Raw genomic sequence first — 19,433 nt, forward strand, 5'->3', positions numbered from 1 at the left:
CTTTGTGTTAAGCTTAGCTTTTGGATATAGTTTGAATTTGTGCAGCAGGACAGTAGTATCGATCTCCTCAAACCCCTCAGGCAGTGAAAAAAAAAAGACTTTGTGCTTCAAAAGGAAGTCGGCCAGATACTGGAACTTTTTAATGTATCGTACCTTCTTTGTGTGCCGTGATAGCAACGGCTCCGTCTGTCTGACTGTGGAAGTTCCTGTTAATTTTGCTACATCCATTCACTGTGACTCATGATTAACTGATTTAGATTTTAGTGTTTAAAAGATCAAAGCCACAACATCCGCCCAGTTTTTGTGCACACAATAGCTGAAGAACGCCTGGAGGGAATTTCATTAAATGTGTCATAAGCGTCAGCTTAGATTCACAGTTTTCCGGTAAAAGACCGAGGTCAGCATGACCGCCAAAAATCCACTTTTGGACATATTTAAGGACATATTTCCAGTGGTATAATAGTGAAGCAGTGAGGCTGATCTTGGGTGCCCGTCTTGAAACCTCTGAGGTGTGTGTGTGTGTGTGTGTGTGTGTGTGTGCGCGTGTGTGTGTGTGTGTGGCATCCTGATTTTAGAGCTGTTTATTGGTGGTTCTTTTGATATTTTTTTAAAATGGGAATTTGCACTCAATGGCCACTTCATTAGTTACATCTGTTCATCTGCTCGTTAATGCAAATCTCTAATGAGCCAATCAACTTGATGTGTTTATGCATGTAGACATGGTCAAGTATACCTGCTGAAGTCCAAACAGATCATCAGAATGGGGAAGAAAAGTGATTTAAGTGACTTTGAATGTGATTTGGTTGTTGGTCTGACTATTTCAGAAACTGTTGATCTACTGGGATTTTCCCCACATGGCCATCTGTAGGGTTTACAGAATGGTCTGAAAACCAGAAGAGTGACAGTGAAAATGATTTGTTGATGCAGAGGTCAGAGAAGAAGGACCAGTCTGCTTCGAGCTAACTGAAAGGCTCAATTGTTATAGCAGAGTTAGGCTAAACACTCCTCTCATCTGTGAACAGAAAGAGGCTACAATTCACACAGACTCAACAAAAATGCACAACAAAGGACTGGAAGAAAAGTATGCCTCGATTTCTGCTGTGACATTCAGATGTAGGGTCAAAGTTTGGTATACATTAAAGCATGGATCCATCCTGTAACAGTCCTCCTCTCTACCTCCTCTCTACCAGTGGAGGATTGTTTAAAAGCCACAGTCATTGTCACAAAGCTCAGATCATCTTAAACTGGTTTCTTTACCTCAAAGATAAGTGTCCTGTACTCGAATGGCCTCCACGGCCTCCGGATCTCAATGCTGAATAGCATCTTTGGGATGTTTAAATGAGGGATTTACATCAAGGACGCGCTGCAAAACCTGTGAGGAATGTTTACAACCATGAAGAATTAAGGCGCTTCTGAAGGAAAAAAGGGAGTTCCAGCTCAGTAGTAGCAAGGTGTAACTAATGAAGGGTCTGGTATCTACGTTTGTTTGTTTTGTTTTTGTTTTTTCTTGAGTCCCTTGTTGACATCTCACATGGTGTCAGTTTCCTGTTATGTACAGCAGTGATCATTATGCTTTAGATCACCTTATTTTTGCAAACTTAACAACTTAGAGCTGTTGCTTCACCTTTCAAGGCAGACAGTCAATATTCATTACACGTCCACCAGCTTGAGAACTGAAACACCAGAGATATTTTAATAGCTTTATTCACCCCTACAAAAAACACCTGTCAGGCGCTCTGTGTCAGCACTGCTTCACAAACAGAGGCTTCGTCTGTGTCCAGAACTCAGCTCAGATACTGAGATGGTCAGAAAGCTGTGTGCAGGCTCTGCGTAGGACCAACACACCATTTCATTTTAGTTTGATAATTTTCTGTGAGAAATCACATTTATCTCAGGCAGACTACATCCTCTATCCTGTGACCTGTGGTTTGGATGTGGACTACACTGAATAAATCTCGTGAGATTGTAGATGTAAAGCGCAGCTTCACCAGCTGGTGGAGGCATATAACTGCACGGTGGTACTTCTGTATAACTATTATCAGATCAGCTGCTTTCTTACCTTCAGTTCACCGAGACCCTCGGGAAGAGGTGGAGGCGTGGCCTCTGTTTTTAAAAACAAACTTAAAGTTCGGCCCTGCGACAGACTGGCGACCTGTCCAGGGTGTACCCTGCCTCTCGCCCTATGACAGCTGGGATAGGCTCCAGCGCCCCCCGCGACCCTGAAAAGGATAAGCGGAAGCGAATGGATGGACTTAAAGTTCGGCAACTGCCCTCTCCTACTTATTCTAGTTTTGAGGTTCAACTATTGGAGCTTGCTGGACCCCCAACGATTCTATGTGCTGCGATTTATCGACCACCTAAATATAATAGGTCTTTTATTTGTGATTTTGCTGACTTCTTAGGTTCATTTTTATTGAGTTATGACTAAGCTCTTATTACTGGCGATTTTAACATACATATTTGCTGTGCTGATGACCCCCTAGCCAACGATTTCCTTGCCCTAATTGACTCTTTTAACCTTACACATCTCGAAACTTCCGTTTTTATCAAAAGTTCTAGAGAAAGCCGTCTTTCTCCAAATGCAGGCTTACTTAGTTGCAAATAATATTACTGACAAATACAGTCTGGCTTTAAGCCACACCATAGCACTGAAACGGCCCTGCTAAGAGTCTATCATGATCTTCTTGTATTTGCTGACTCTGGTCGCCCTGCCGTTTTAGTTTTATTGGATCTGTCTTCAGCCTTTGACATGGTTGATCATAATATTCTCTTGAGGAGGCTAGAGAGCATGTTGTAGGCATCAAGGGTTCTGCCCTTAACTGGTTTAACTCTTACCTCACAGATAGATCCTTCTCTGTTGTGATGGGAGGATACTCTTCCTCTGTTGCCCCTCTCTGCTGTGGTGTGCCCCAGGGGTCTGTATTGGGCCCTTTATTATTCTCTTTGTATATGCTACCCTTGGGCTTCATATTTGGAAAAATATAATATTTCTTATCACTTTTACGCTGATGACATTCAAATCTATTGTCAACTGACTGATGATTTGTCAGCATCACTGAACTCCCTGTACGATTGACTGAGAGAGGTTAAAGATTGGCTGTCAGATAATTCTCTCATTTTAAATGAGAAAAAAAACTGAAGTTATGGTGTTCGACAGCCATATTCCTCGAGACCAGCTTGTTGCCCTGCTGGGGCCCTTAGCTAACTCTCTCTCTGATTCTATACGTAACCTGGGTGTCTATTTGGATAGCTCCTTTAAGCTCGATAAGCAAGTGTCATCTGTAGTTAAATCTGTTTTTTGTTTTGTTTTTTTCCAACTGCGCCACATCTCTAAAGCTAAGCATTATATACCACACAGGGACCTGGAAAAACGTATCCACGCTTTTGTGACCTCCAGGTTAGATTATTGTAATTCTCTCTACTGTGGTCTCCAGGCCTTCTCTCTTCGAAGGCTGCAACTCGTTCAGAATGCTGCGGCTCGCCTTCTTACTGGAGCTAGAAAATTTGACCCTATTACTCCGGCTCTTGTTGATCTACACTGGTTACCAATCAAATATTGCATTGAGTTTAAAATCTTGCTACTCACTTTTAAAATCCTGAATAACATTGCGCCCAGCTACCTCACTGACCTCCTCAATCTGTACACTCCTTGTCGGCCATTAAGATCATCAGGTCAATTACTCCTGGCCCAACCCAAGTTTAGACTGAAGACCAGAGGCGATCGTGCCTTTGCTTCAGCTGCACCCAACCTTTGGAATAGCCTCCCTGCTTCTATTCGAGCCTTGGACTCAATCCAATCCTTTAAATCAAGATTGAAAGCATATCTATTTGACTTGGCTTTCAGGACCAGTTAATACCCTTTTAAATCTTTTAAACTTTAAACTTTTAAATTGTTTACATTTTTTATTAAATGTTATTAAATTTATTATCTTATTATTAATTTTACTGCTGTTTTTGTCTTCTTAGTGGATTTTGTATTTATCTAACTCTTCTGGTCTGTTAGTGCCTCTATCCTGTCTGTGCTAGTGCCCGATTTGTACCCTGTTATTGACTTATGTTGATTTTCCATATTACTGTGAAGCCCTTTGGTGTGCCTTCCGGTTTTAAATGTGCTATATAAATAAAACTGTATTGTATTGTATGAAATTCTGTTATCCGGGGGCCCCGTGCTCTCTTCTATCTCACACCTCTCTCTTCCTATTGTTGTCGAGGCCAACTGAATAAAAAAAAACAAAAACCCTTGAGTCATTCCAATTATGATCCTCAATAAAACACATAATAGAGTCTGTATAGAATTTCCTCCTTTGTAGCATCAAAGGGAGTGCAGGAAATGTGATGTGAACAATGTAAGCGCTTCTTTGGATCTATAAGATTAGTTTATTATATGGAGGTCAGGGGCTCTTATGTCTGCTTTTCATCCTGGATTCTCCCTCTGTCGCCTTCCCCCAGCATATCTTGCAGACTTGACCCGTACCGTCTTTCCTTTTATGTGTCTAATATTAATTTAAGTGCTGTCCGTCTCCTACGACAGCGCAGCCAAGTCAAAGCCAGTTGTTGCGGAGCCAGAGATTCACGGCGGCCAGTCTTTGGAAGGCGTCACAGGCTTCTTGTTGCTGATGTCAGAGGGACTGATAAATGCCCTCGAGTCCGCCCATGGTCCCGAACAGGCTAATCAGGTTAGCAGATTCATTCTGATAAGCTACTTTCACCTCATTTATCGTCATTCCTTCCTCTTCTTCCTTACTTTCACTAATATTTTTTTCTTTCGAGTTTTGTTTTCTTGCCTAGTTTGAGTCTATTTCTGTTTCCTTTATTCTCCTAGGCTCCTTTTTCTGTCCTTAGGTCTAATCCTTTCCTTACTTCTTCCACTCTTACATTAACCTTTTCTTTCTCTGACCCCGCTGTCTATTGTAGGAAATTGTTGCCATGGTAGCAGCAGAGCTAGCCCAGCAGACCAGTCTGGAGGCGGTGGCTCAGTCTGTGGTTGATCGGGTCAAGCGGCTTCACCACGATGTGTTCGTGTCCGGCCGTCAGAGGGCGACTTACTGCTCTCGACACGAAGACATGACCCTGCTCATCCGCACGCTCAACTACCCACTGGCTGATGCAGCGCTCACGCCCACGCAGGGTAGGATCTGGCATTTAGGCATTGATTCATATCTCAAGGAAAGCACGTCTAAGAAGCGGCCTTCTGCTGTAGCTACACCAACACAGTTTCCTCATTTAAAACTTTAGCGAGTTAGTCACATTAGAATGCATTATTCATACTGTACCGTTAAAAAAAGGCTCCTGACCTCAGGCACAAGTGTCAGGCGAAGGATTTTGCATGTTGTTGAGCAAACAGTTGTTTTAATTGTCGTCACAATATTGCTGAAGAAGATTCCCCATACAAGGAATATCTCCGGTTTACTTCCCTGGTTGTCTGCCGCTTTCCTGTGCAGGTGTCTGTCTTTGTTGCTATAAACATATTAACTTCTGTTTACTTTACCCTCATGTGTTTGAAAAGCAACATCATGAGGTGGCATGAAGTGGCTCATGCCCCAGGCCAGTCTCTTTGAAGCAAGACTATCTAGGGTCCTTGTTTGTGTTTGTGCACTTGGCTTGTCCTTCCTGTGCTTCTGCAGGCGTTCTTTGGTAGGATCTGGTTTCAGCCGCCGTGCAAGGTTGATGCCGGACATCTTGTTCTTGTCCTTACGAGGTTCATTGAATGTTAAATAAAAATTTTAACCGAAGATCAGATAAAATTTTTATATTTGACGATTGTGCATTGGCATTTGTATCAGAAGAGGGAGCAGTGTATCAGTGTGATCCCAAAGCATCGGATCACAGTTATTAGATACCCAGTTTAAACTCAGACCGCTTTCCTGGAAAAGAATCAGAAAATAACATCTGATCCTTGAGTCGAGCTGTTAAAAAGAATATCAAATAGAGCCTAAACAATCAGGCTTTTGAGAAGAATATCGGGTTTACTCCCAGAGCCAGGACCTTTGCTTTTCTAAAGTCCTTGTTGAAATTAGTTGGCGGCTCACAAATATACATGACTCAGCTTTCTTCTACTTCTTCTTTCAGGCGGCCGTATCTGTCCCGTGTCTGTGCCCTACTCAAACAGCCAGAGCACCAGTAAAACCAGTGTCACCCTCTCGCTGGTCATGCCCTCACAAAGCACCCTGACCAATGGAACCAACACGGCCTCCACCCTGGAGGAAGGCACCCCGACACCTGGGTAAGCCTGCATTGTCTTGAGTCCCTGCCTGCTCTGGGTCCTCACTCCTTCTCCCCTGCTGGGCATACTTTGAATTAGCCTCTTTTTCACTTTGACGCACCTCTGCCCTGTTTTTGTTTCATAAGCTCAATTTTAACTCCCTTGTTTGCACTGCTGTGGGGCAGATCCTCTGTGCCAGCTTTGTTCTGCTTTCACTCTTCACTCCCTGCTGTTAGGTTTATTTTTGCTGTCTTTTAAATAAGCAGAAAGTCCTCCCTCACATGCTATACTTATTTTGAGTCTTTAGGTCTTATTTTCACACACCCTTGTGTTCCTGCACTGCTATGCTTATTTATATGTTAGCATGGCTTTCGCTCTGCTGTTGCTGTTGGGATGGCACGCCATGATTAATTTCACTTGAAACTCAGAAGATAACACGTGCAGATAAAATGTATTTTAAAACTCCACTTCCTCATTCCACAGCTTGTTTCTTTTGTTTTGCTTTTCTTTATTTTTAAATGTCAGTGTAGAGATAGAGATAATGCAGGTGCCTGTTAATACTTTTTCCAAGAAATTGAGTGTTGTAGAACAAAAGCTGCTTAAATGTCCTCAGTCCTGCTGCCACTGCTGGCTGACGGGGACAAGCAGTCCCGTACAAGCTGTGCAGCAGAGATGAATGAGATGCAGATGGAAAAGAGTTGTGTTGCACCAGCGCAGAGGGGTTGCACTGCTGAGAGACTGAATACGGGTACAGACTATAGGAATATAGATCTGGATCATGTCAGGTGGAACAGCTGGAACTGCATACCAATTTGGGAATACTGACAGACAGAATTTATAATAATGCTTATATTTATGTTCCAGAGCAGTCTATGTGGACTTGATCAGCCAACAAAATACCTGTAACCTGTACCTGCACCTCACTGTAACGTAGCATGATGAAGCAGTTTCCTTCTTCTTTTTGGGACTCATGCGTTAGTACATGTGCTGCACATGCAACAGCGTGCTGAACAGTCTGAATAAGAATTATAGTTCTGTCATTTCAAATTAGATTTATTTTGTTTGGACTTTTTGCTGTTTTTGGTTTTCTTTCAGTTTCAGTTGTTTTCCTGAGGGAGTTTGATAATTTAATGTAGTTTTTACAACTTTTATATAGCGCTTTTTTATTCTAATTAGGCAAAAAAAGAAAAAAAAAAAAAAAAAAAAAAAAAAAAAAAATATATATATATATATATATATATATATATATATATATTTATATTTATTAGGGGTGCAACGATACACAAAATTCACGGTTCAGTTCGATACTTTGGTGTCACGGTTCGATATTTTTTCGATACAAAAAAAAATGTTCATGCCTTTTTAATTTGTCATTTATTAAAATTATAAATATATATTTTAACACAAAAGTACAGTTTTTAAATTTAACCCTAACCCTTGTGCGTGTTGTTTTTTAGCTCGTCATATTGCAGCCACAGAAATTCTTTTGTCCATGAAACCATAAAGCTGCACTTTCTTTTTGCCTTATAGTCTGATTTGTCATAACTTCTCCGTTTTGTGGTAAGCTTTTCTTTGGCTGTCACTTCTTCACCCTGACCTGTCTTATTTGGCTCAGCAGAACTAAAATATATATCTGTCTGTGAAGGTTCTCAGTCATCCAGGTCATCGTAGTGAAATATATATCCTGCTGCTTTTACACACGCACTCACATAAGCTCAGCGATTCTCTGCGCGATCAACCTCTCACATGTTTAAGCTGCGGGAGATTTCACTTGTCATGTTTGCATAGTAAGCTAACAATTAATAAGACGATGTCAGAGGAATTGGTGCACAAATTATCATCACTCACAGATCAGTGCTGTCGCTCTCTATACACAGTTCGCGCGATTGCAAAGTGAAAGCAAAAAAACAAGCGCAAATTCAAACACGATTTCAATATGTCATATATTGACAGTGGCTCACCCAATGACATAATTACCCAGCTACATTTCTGAAAGAATGCAAAAGCATTGACATATATTTTTCCTTCCTACAACAGCCCGACAGGCAGGGCAGAGATAGCCCCGGGACGTCGGGCTAGCGATATTGCAAGCCCTGTATCTGATTGAGGAATCACTCATCTTTGGAAAAGAGAGTTTATTACAGAGAAATGTCTCTTTCCAAAATAAAAGCTATACTATCCGCTTCTTCTGGGCTATATTCTCAGCAGCATATTAAACATATCAGGTCTCCATAAGGAGAATCCTGTGCTAACAGCTGTCTAAATGACTCGGCTAAAGTTTGTAGCATGCATGCTTGTTGTTTTTGTCTTTGCACTAGGATGATGTCGGTGTAAATGTGCAGTCATATTCGTTGTGTTCCCACTAGTGCTTTCAGGTTAATCTCGTTGAAATAACCTTAACGCCACAACACGGCAAATCTCCGTTAACGAGCTACCCTATACAGAGGGGCTAGACGGCCAACACGTTAACGAGCTAACTGCGCTAACACACTAGCTCCCACCCATGTAATTGAGCATTGCATGGCACATCCAACATACTGTTTTACTTTAGTCCATGACTCGCTTACCTTCAGGGTCATACGTCACATGAAAACCAAAATAATTCCAAACGCCAGATCTGAATGAGGGTGGGGAGGTCCACTTCTGTCTCGCTAGCTTGCCCTGCGCTCTTCCTTCTGACCATGCTGTCTGTGTTGAGTGCTCAGTGAATCTGCGTTCGACTACTCCGCCTAGGCTGCACTCTCGAGCCTAGGCGGAGTAGTCAAATGCAGATTCACTGAGCGCTCAACACAGACAGCATCGTCAGAAGGAAAGTTGATAAAATAAATTACAAATTTTGTATTGTTCTTTTTTTTTCTCCCCTTTGGTTTTCTTTCTTTCTCTCCCCCTCTTTCTTTCATTCTTTCCCCCTGTCCTATCCCACAGTCATGTCTGTCCCGTTTGCAACTGAAAATAAAATAAATTCATAATTATAATAAAGGTCAATCAAATGGACCAATATGATGATCCACTTAAAATAAATCCTCTTGGCATCTTTCTTGGCCTCAAGACAACAATTCTGATGGCTATAGATCCAAACGGGACACAAAAAAAAAAAAAAAAAAAAAAAAATTGTATTGTTCGATACATATGCGTACCGAACCGAAAGCACTGTATCGAACGGTTCAATATCGATACGAATATCGTTGCACCCCTAAAATATATATATATATATATAAAACTAAACTACAAAATAAAACTACATGTCGGGAAAAACATTTTAGTTCACTAACATTTACACACACACACACACACACGTGTGTGTGTGTGTGTGTGTGTAAATGTTAGTGAACTAAAATGTTTTTCCCGACATGTAGTTTTATTTTGTAGCTTAGTTTTAGTTAACTCCAATAACTTTGGTCTGACCGCGGCCTTTGTCAGGTTGTAAATTTAAAGGATTTGCTCAGCTTCTTTTGGTGGCTGACTTATTTTTAAAAACCTAGTTAGAACCAAAACACTTGGGGTGGAAACATCACTCTAGAAGAGCAGAGTTTGATGCCTTTAATTTTAACTGCAATTATTTTCCAATTTTTGTCCAAATCTTTTTCTTTCTTTTTTTAAAGTTGCATATTTAGATGTGCTTACACATATTTACTTGGATCAGGATGTCAGTGCACTAGATCTTGTTTCCTCTACCAAACTTGATGCTTCAGTTCCATCATTTCTTAGCACCTTCTCGGATCCCGTCATCCATCATCGGCACACTCATTATGACATATTTATAGTCAAGGTCAACATATAGTGTCAGAAACAACAGCCATTTATAACTGATTTACAGTGGTAATACATGTTATTGACGTTTATGACTTAGATTTGCACTCTGCCCTAAAACGTTCTTGTTGAGCCACAGAGGCTATTTTTTCTCCTCATGTAAAACTCTTTTGCTGTGTGCATAGGTGGTAATTGTGCTTTGTTAATTATATATGTGCTTACTGGAATGCACGGATGATTGACAGCCTCTCCTAGCATACCTGAAGTGTGCACTTGCCTTGTCAGACTACTTGCTCAAAACCGCCTGCTTTATAAAGTGAGCGAGCATGAAGAGCTCTCTGTGTGCGAGTGCATTTCCTAAACGTTCCCGCTGCTTTGATTGATACAAGTGCACGTTTTGATTCTTCCCTTTGCATCGTCGTCCTCCAAGATTGTTTCTTCAGCTCTTCTTCCTCTATGATTTCCACTCTGCTCCCGTCTGTCACTCGCCGTCTGACTCACAGCCATATTTCTCTTCCTCTTGGTTCCCAACTTGCCAATATCCATCCTGTGCCCTTCACTGTGTCCTTGCCTCTCCGTTTTCCGCTCCTGCAGCACGTTTCACCCCACTACCAGCCAAGCTTCCGTCAACATCCTACAGCCCATAATTGAACTCCCTCTTTCCCCTCTTTTTCCCCTCTCGCCCCTTCCCCCCCTCCCCTCCTCCACCTCCCTCCTTTCTCTTTCCACCATGCCTCGTCCTGCTCGGCCTCTCCCTTCATCCACCTCTCTCCTTTGTCTCTCCACTCGTGACATGGACCTCTTCCCCTCCTCTTGGTGCTTCTCATCCTCTTCCTCCTCTATTCCAACCCTCATACCTGTGTCTTCCTCTTCCCTCATCCTCTCCAACCACCCACCTTTCTCCTCCTCCTTCTGCTCCTCCACGCTCCCCAGCAGTCAGAGCCCCACAGCCACTCTGCAGTCCACCAACACCCAGACGCAGAGCTCCAGCTCCAGCTCAGGAGATGGAAGCCTGTTCCGCCAGAGAGGGAGTCAAGCGGCGCAGCCTGACGAGACGGGCAGGGTCCCACCCTACGTGGACTTCAGTCAGTTTTACCGACTGTGGGGGAGCGACCATGGCGATGGCCAGAGCATGCAAGGAGGCCTGGGACCGCAGTGAGACCCACTGGAGTTCCCAGCAAAGCTGACACATGGATTTTTTTAAAGGGACAAAGATTTAGGGACGTGATGGGACGTCTTATAATATGCTGTTAATGTAATGTTACTACATATAAGTGACCTAAAGGTGCATGGGGATGAACTTCTCAACAGAAGTTGAAGACAATGAAATGCTGGGAAAACATTGTCACTTCACTCCAAATTGATGTTTGGTCATTTGTAAAAGACAAAGGTGAGTGAGTGAATCCATGTAATCCAGATTGACAAAATTATTTTCAGATGTAAAGGCACCAAAAGGGGAATCTCATGGACTGGGGAGCTTGTGGAGCTGTGAGTTATTATATACTGTAAGGCCTTAAAACTGAATAAATGAATGCTTTATAAAGTACTGTTTAAGTTGTAATGACAGTATATCTCCAGATTAATTCCCATCAGCTTTCATTTTCCCAAAGAGTTCTTCAATAATTCGTTGCTTTGACATCCTGACCTTCGTTAAAGACCTCAACGGTCTGCTTATATGGTTGTTATGGCAGCAAGTAATGTAACTAGCGGTCACACTGCATCATTGTGTTGTCATTTCTACACAGCTCAGAGGTCTATTCAGGGATTGACAGTTTAGAATATAAACACAACATGTACAGCAGGGCTTATTAGGGATTTCATTATGATATTACAACCAGCTACCAGCTGGGACTGAAGCTGGTAATAAATAACTTGCTTTAAAGTGGACCTATGATGTTTTTTATCTACCACGAGTACTTAAAGTTGTGACGCTGTGTAAGATGTAAATAAAGATGAATGAATTTGGAAATGTCATAGACCCATATTTTATCACAATAGAACACAGTAAAAAATAGCAACTGTTTCAACTGAAAAAAGATAATTACCATTTTAGAAAAAATCTTAGCTCAATTTGGATTTGATGGCAGGGCCATGTTCACCACTGTGTAGCATCTGTTCTTTTGACAGCAGACCCTAAATTTTGGAAAACTGAGGAGAGCAGCTGGACTTCTGGCAGACGAATATTGTCCCATTCTTGTCTGATGGAGGATTCCAGCTCGGGTCTGCTTTGTTCTGTTTTGTTTGATCATGTGCCACTTGATTGTTGATGAAAGGTCAGCACCCAAACTCGTCTACTACAAAGCCATACCGTTCCAATGGCTGCAGTTTTGCATTGTCTTTCTGAGCCACACAGTCCTTCCCTGAAAAAGGGGGTCTGGATGGGACCATATGGTGCTCTAGAACTGAGCACTGGTAACAAGCTAGATATTGTATCTGACCTCAGAACAGTTGTCTGCTTGGCCTGAGTCCATTTTAAATGAGCTTTGGCCCAGAGAAGACAGCAGTGTTTCTGGATCACGTTCACATATGGCTTCTCTGCCTGACAGAGCTTTAACCTGCATTTGTGGATGGCACAGTGAACTGTGTCCACAGGCAGTGACTTCTGGAAGTGTTCCTGAGCTCGTGCTAGTTTTAATGCAGTGCCGCCTGATGGCCCAAAGATCAGACATCTGGTATCGTTTTTGGCCTTGTCCCTTACACACAGAGATTTCTCAAGGTGTTCTGATTCTTGTGATGATATTATGTACTATAAATCATGAGATACTAAAAATCCTCACAGGTTGACGATCATCTGAAATCTTTTTCTCAAGATGATGCAAATGCAGGTGAACCTCTGCCTCTCTAAGACTCTTTGTACCAAACAGTGTTTCTGACCTGTTGGCAAATAACCAAATTAGCTGTAAAATATTCCTCCAAGCTTTTTACTCTCACTTTGACGTTTGTTGCCCAACCTTTTTAACCTTTTTGCTGCAATCAATTTAAACTAAGCTAATAGAGTTTTTTTTAGATATATATAAAAGGTTGTTTTTCCTCAGTTCAAACATTTAATTTGTTTTCTGTGTTCTGTGGTTAATAAAAATACTGGTTTATGAGATTTGCTAAACATTGCTTTCTGTTATTGTTTACATTACAGACAGTATCCCAACTTTTTGGGTTTGTGTGTGTATATATGCACATTTTTAAAATGCAGGATACACGAGTTTCTGATAATGAGGCCCCTGTATGTGTAAGTTACTGACAACTGTTGCTAACAACCAAAGCTCTTTAGCATCAGCCATGAGCACATTTAGTGGTGATGTATTTTAAGACACGCTTTACGTATGAGAAATAGGTAAGCTGGACCATAATTACAGTTTTGAGTCTCGGATACGAAGTGTGGGCCGCTCCATCAACATGACAAGGAACAGGAAGATCCCTGACTCTCCAGCAGCTTCGTGGGACATTGATAGATGGTGGGCATAGTGACTGTAGAAGCAGCACACTGTGCTCGCAGTGCATTGAAGTAAACACTGATGTGCAGCGGTGTGATGGGTAAGGCTGGGGAGGATCTAGAAGAAGAGCTTAGTGAGATTAGTGGAGTAAATGGAGCCATCCATAAAAGTCAAACTGAGCCATTGGTCTTTGCTTTATTGTCCCGTGTCGCCATGATGTCAGACTAAACAATAAGACGTTGCTTCCAAACCTGAAAGTTTAAAATTAAAATGTTCATCTTAATCCAACACTGTTGGAAATCTTTTTTTTCTCTCCATCTGCTTTGTATTTCAGGATATACAGACACTTGGCTGACTGCAACTCTGCGTGCCTCTGATTTCCTGTTTTACAAAATTACTTTCAGAGAGCAGGAGGGGCTCTTCGAGCCGAGAAAAGCTTCACATTCTTTCACATATTCTGTCAGTGTCAGATGTACAAATATGCAAACTGTAACTGCGCGGCACTCTGGGGTACTGAGGCCGTGAACCCTTTCCCAGACAGTCTTACCTAATAGCTGAAAATTCTCCAGCTAGGAGACTTGAAATGTCTTAACGTTGTGTCGTTGTGCGAGTCTGATAGAATTAAAAACGTTAGTACATTTATCATCATGCAGCTTATTTTGCACAGCCCCCCTTCTTGGAAGTCAGGATGTTATCTCTGCCTAAATTAACTTCACACTGTTATGAAGCTCTAATTGGTTTAATCAGAGAAGTGATTAGAACACGAAGAAGAAATAAATGGAAGAAGAATCGTGTCGCATTAAACCCTCAAGTCACAAGTTCAAACTGTACCGCAGCAGAGTACTCGGTATCAAAGCCAACGCAGGAATGTTGCTAATTGCTCGTTTAAAAGCTCATTTTCATGGAAATGTAAAAAGTTCAAGCTGGCAATGAGACTTCTAAATGATCTTCACTGCACTCTGCTTGAAGCCTCTGTTTGTTCTTATGGATGCACTTTGAAAGCTTTGCTCACATAGCAGTCAACAAATATCTGCTCAGCTTTCCATTCACGTCGATCAAAGCCCCAAAAGTCCTGTAGGAGGGTCCGGTTTTATGTGTATAAAGCCAAATCACATCAACAGTCGCCTCAAGGGCAGCCATGTGCCACGACTGGTTTGGGTCCTCGTCAGAGAGGTGATTCGGACGCTAACATTAAATGAAATCCTGACTGGAGGGGCCATATCAGTGCAAAACTAAGCAGGTGTACACGCCTCGCTAATGAAGTGCTGACTGACTTTAGGAACTCTTTAACAAATATTATTTACTTCCATGTTAAATATAGTTATACAGCTGCCATACCTATTGTATGAAAAGTGTTTTGGCTTTCACTAGTGAGTAGTTAAATATAAACTCACTGGCCAATGTTGGATCAGACCAAGCATCAGAAAAAAAGTGATTTAAGTGATTTTGCATCTGACATGGTTGTTGGTGCCAGAGTCTGAGTATTTCAGGAACTGGGATTTCCAATCACAGCTGTATCTAGAGTTTACAGAGAATAGTAAATAATTCTGGAAATATGCAGCAAGGGGCATTTCTCTTAGTAAGAATGTTTTGTTGATGGCAGAGGTCAGAGGAGAATAGCTAGAGAGGAAGGAACAGTAACTCAAATGACCACTTTTTACAACAGCTGAAGACCACAACCCGGTGGCAATTACATAGCATCAACTCAGTGCATTTATACATGTAGAGCAGCAGAAAACTGGCGCTACGATTCACACAGCCTCACCAAAATTGAACAACAGATCAGAAAAATGTCGTCTGGTCTTATGAGTCTCCTGAGCTGCTGCAACCCTCAGATATCAGGAGCAGAATTAGGTGTAAATAACATAAAGGCATTAATCCAGCCTGTTTTGTATCAGTAATTCAGGCTGTAATGGTCTGGGGGATATTTTCGTGGTACACTGTGGGCCTCTTAATGCTACATCATTTGAACACCACAGCCTATCTGAGTGTTGCTACTGACCATCTTCTGATGGCTGCTTTCAGCAGGATAACACACCGTTGTCACAAAGCTCAAATCATCTCTGAGTGGTTTCTTAAACATGACGCTGAGTTCACTGTGCTCAAATGACCTCCACAATCACCATATCCCAGTACAACAGAGCACCGATGGGATGGAACAGGAGATTCACATCTGCAGCAACTGTGTGATCCTATCATGTCAATATGGATGAAAGTCTCTAAGAGATGTTTCCAGGACTGTTTCCAAGAACCGAGGCAGTTCTGAAGGCACTAGTGAGGTGCACCTAATGAAGTGGCCATTTCTTCTTCCTATCATATATCTCTGACAAAAAAAGTGGTTTTCTAAATTTATGTATAAGGTTACAACAAAGACCCACTTCATGAATTCATATCTGACTAATGGTCACATGTCAAATTCCTGTAACACAACCTTCTGGTCCGCAGGTTTTTACACGCCGTTATAGATTAGAAAACAAGCTTTCCCGATTCACCACTTAAAATTATGAATCAAACCGCAGACATATATTGATTATGTACATTGATTACTTTGCAGCCAACCTTTAAAACTCTTGCTTTGTCTTCCAGATGATTCTTACACTCCCTGTACTTGCACATTTTAATTTGTTAATGCTAATAAAGTTATTGATTTTCTTCGCCGGAGGAGTGCATGCTGATATCTTTGGTGGGGAAAAAAAAACTTGCATGCTTTTTCTGAATAATTTTCCTCTTCTTGGCTCTTGTTTTTCTTCCATCTTCAATCACAATTAGCTCAGCGAATGTAATCCAAACAAATTTCAGTTTCTTTGTGGATCTCAATAGATTCCTCGTGTGGACTTTCGGACTCTGGACGAGCTTCATTCTTCATTTCATGCCATGAGTGTTATTGGCATTTTGCTACTTTACTATACAATCAACCATTTTTATTTATTTTTTGAATGTCAGACCCACATCACAGTGCATACTGTGTCCCTTTTGCTGCCGCTGCTTTGCTGAAGAAGCAACGTACTGTGTCGTGTAAAATATGACCGACTGTGTTGTTTGATGCGGTTGCAGGATGAGCCAGATGTAGGCATGTGTGGCCTTGGAGGATGACAGCTGTTCCTTTCTGAAATAATTCATCCACTTTTTTCTCAGCATATATAAGCAATATTTGTCTGCTTTAGTGACCCAAGGTTAGCTCCTTGTTGTCGAGTTTCTAATGTCTAGGTCTTAGCCCAGCTGTACCTGTGAGTCTTGGGGTGACAGTAGCAGGGTCTCATACACCCATGTTTTATTAATTGTCGACTATAATAGAACAAATTTGTCAAATTTTTCATTTGATGGTGGGCCAAATTGTTGAAAGTTAACCCCAGGACTCTTCTAGTCCAAAGCCATGCTTTTATATGAGATGCAGCATGTGGTTTTGTTATTGTCTTGCTTAAGACTTCACAAGGCCTACCCTGTAAGAGACATTATCTGGATGGGAGCAAATGTTGCTCTAAAACCTGTTTATGCCTTTCAGCAATGATGGTGCCTTTCCAGATATACAAGCTGATGGAAGCGTTTCAGAACTGACCTCGGATAACAAGCCCAATTTCCATGTTCCCAGGAAATAATTTCACAATTTATTCATCTAACTAGAGTTTTCCCCTTTGCTTCAGTCCATTTTAGATGAGCTTTGGCCCAGAGGAGACAGCGGGGTTACTGCATCGTATTAACATAGGGCTTCTTCTTTGCATCACAGAGCTTTAACCTTGTGGTGGCACCACAAACTTTGTCACAGAATAATGCCTGTTTTTACAAAGATCACAGGCAGAGATCGTATTTTGGCACTATTTGTCTCTTTCACAGAGATTTCTCCACATTCTGTGAATCTTTTGATGACGTTATGTATTGCAGATGATATTCAGTGTCTTCACTTGCAGAAGAAATATGTCCCACCCTTTGTAGAGAGTTTTGAACAGAGGTGAACCTCTTCCCATCTTTACTTCTGAGAAACTGTCCTTCTCTTAGATGCTCTTTTTATACCCAATCATGTGATTGACTAAGAACCTAATTACGCTTGTGTAGCAACATTAAAGCCAGAGAGCAGCAGAATGTGCGGACGCTTAAGAAAGCGAAGAGAAATCGATGTTTCAAAGCTGAATTCTATTAAAGTTTATAAAAATGCTTTTAAAGGCACAGAAACCTTATTAAGGAAACGCATAACGTGTTAAAACACAGATGTACATGAACAGATGGTGTAACCAGACCTCGTTTTAATCTGTAGTTAAATCAACTTTAAACTATGAAGCAGCAGGTCACAAAAAACAGGAAAAACTTGTAGAATATTGAGCCATGATTCATCATTGTCAACACCTTGTTTCTATTGAAAGCTCTGTGTGTAAAAAGTGGAGCCAGTGAGGAAACGACTGTAGTCTGCATTCTTTTTTATACCAAGAGGGAGGCGATTCCTCTGGATAATAAAGAAAAAGGTTTTATAGACATTTATGGTAAAACAAGCCTTTGACTCCCTTTTTATGAGGTAAGGTAGGCAAGTCAGTCATTTCTGCACTGGCTCCATTTTTCCCTCCATCCTTTACATACAGAGTTTTTGGAGGTTTATTCTTTTTAAACTGTCAGTGTGAACAGGTGTCTGCATACAAGTTTTACTTCAAGTAGTCTCAGCAATTCGACATAAAGATATGTGCAGTGCTTACGCAGTTATCTTAAAAACAAACCTTTTCAAGATCATCTGATAAAAGTCAGTCAAAAGTGCTGTAAAAAAAAAACAAGGTGTTGACATGTTTTTGAGTCAAAATACGTGACAATCGATAGTTTTGTGTTATTTTTGTGTTGTTGTTTTTATGATTCCTGCAGCAGTAGCTTAACGTTGATTTAACTACAGATAAAAATGAGGTCAGGCTACCCCATCTGTTCAAAAACAGAGTACTGTAAAATTAAATGAAGTTAAGAGGCAAACCCTGGTTATAGTGTGAGTCGGTTGATAACCATTAACCATTGTGCAGTAGATCAAATATGTTTTCAACCCTCTTCTTTCTGTAATTCAGCATTTTAAAAAAAATAGAAGAGCAGTAACTGTCACCACAGCACATCATACCGTGTCCTCAGGTTTTGTTAACATTCTCAGGCATGGTGTTAAACAGTGACTTGATAGACCATCACCACGTGGGTGTGTTTAGGGCGTAAGCAAAACCACTGGAGTGTAATATTTGCTGTACTTTGTGACCAAGGAGATTGCAGAATGCTGTGTTTGTTCAGCCCACGCTCACCTGATACTTCTCACCTTTAATGGAAGAGCTCATTACCTGCCTGGAAAAAAAAGAAAGAGAGCACAACAGACAGGACGCTGTCTACCTGATCCTGGACCGCTGACTGTGGCTGCGAGAGGCAGGAGAAAACTGGGAAAGGTAAACATGCACCACTTTAATATTTAAAAACGCCGCAAACTGAAATATCTATGTGGAGGAAAAGCGGAGAGCTGTTAGTCCGTGTGTTTAAAAAGATGCAGCCGTGACAGCACGTCTGCCACTATTTTGATAGCGTGAGAAAGTTCTGTGGTTTTTATTCTGTCAAGCGTTTTGAAATGCTTCCTGTGTGCTGTAATGAAGTCTGACACTTTTGTCTCTCAGAGTAAACGACACAGCAAAACCTGCTCGTTCAGAGTGTGCTGATGAACACAAAGGGGGAAAAAGTCACTGGAAGTATGGAAGAGCAGAAATTAGTCCTCAGTTTCTCTTTCCGCCCTTTTGTCTCCCCACTCGTAACGTTTCCCTCGTAATCAAACAGCCCCGAGCAATAGTGATAAGCAAGCGCAGGAAGCGTTTCCCAGTCAGCAGTAATCTCCTACACATTGAACACATTACAAATCCACCTACAGATGACTGACTTTCAGGTTTTACGGGACCCTAACCACACCCTGGCTCCATGAAAAAAACAGAAGCAATTAAATGCTTCTCTTCCTGTCTCATAAAGCATTGATCTTTCCCTTGTATTTGGTTTACACACTATATCCGTCTGGAAAGTCCAGTGCTCTCGCTCTGTCTCCATATCCAGATTCCTGTCGCCCT

General features: G+C 41.5%; 1 protein-coding gene across 6 annotated transcripts in view; it reads left to right on the forward strand.

The window, feature by feature from the left end:
* tab1 (TGF-beta activated kinase 1/MAP3K7 binding protein 1) overlaps positions 1–13,666 on the forward strand; it is a 28,962-nt gene extending 15,296 nt beyond the window's left edge. For 3 of the 6 annotated variants that reach the window (XM_012915871.5, XM_024802790.2, XM_004574685.4), the window contains exons 8-11: positions 4,532–4,676; positions 4,915–5,128; positions 6,070–6,223; positions 10,889–13,666. In XM_012915871.5, the coding sequence (XP_012771325.1) occupies positions 4,532–4,676; positions 4,915–5,128; positions 6,070–6,223; positions 10,889–11,111 (736 nt within the window). In that variant the 3' untranslated portion in view covers positions 11,112–13,666. Of the gene's footprint in view, positions 1–4,531; positions 4,677–4,914; positions 5,129–6,069; positions 6,224–10,885 lie in introns of all 6 variants that reach the window. The other 3 variants (XM_004574687.4, XM_023155328.3, XM_004574684.5) reach the window with 1 other exon arrangement.
* Positions 13,667–19,433: the final 5,767 nt, after the last annotated feature.

The sequence above is a fragment of the Maylandia zebra genome, linkage group LG6 (genome assembly GCF_041146795.1).
Source record: "Maylandia zebra isolate NMK-2024a linkage group LG6, Mzebra_GT3a, whole genome shotgun sequence".
NCBI lineage: Eukaryota > Metazoa > Chordata > Actinopteri > Cichliformes > Cichlidae > Maylandia > Maylandia zebra.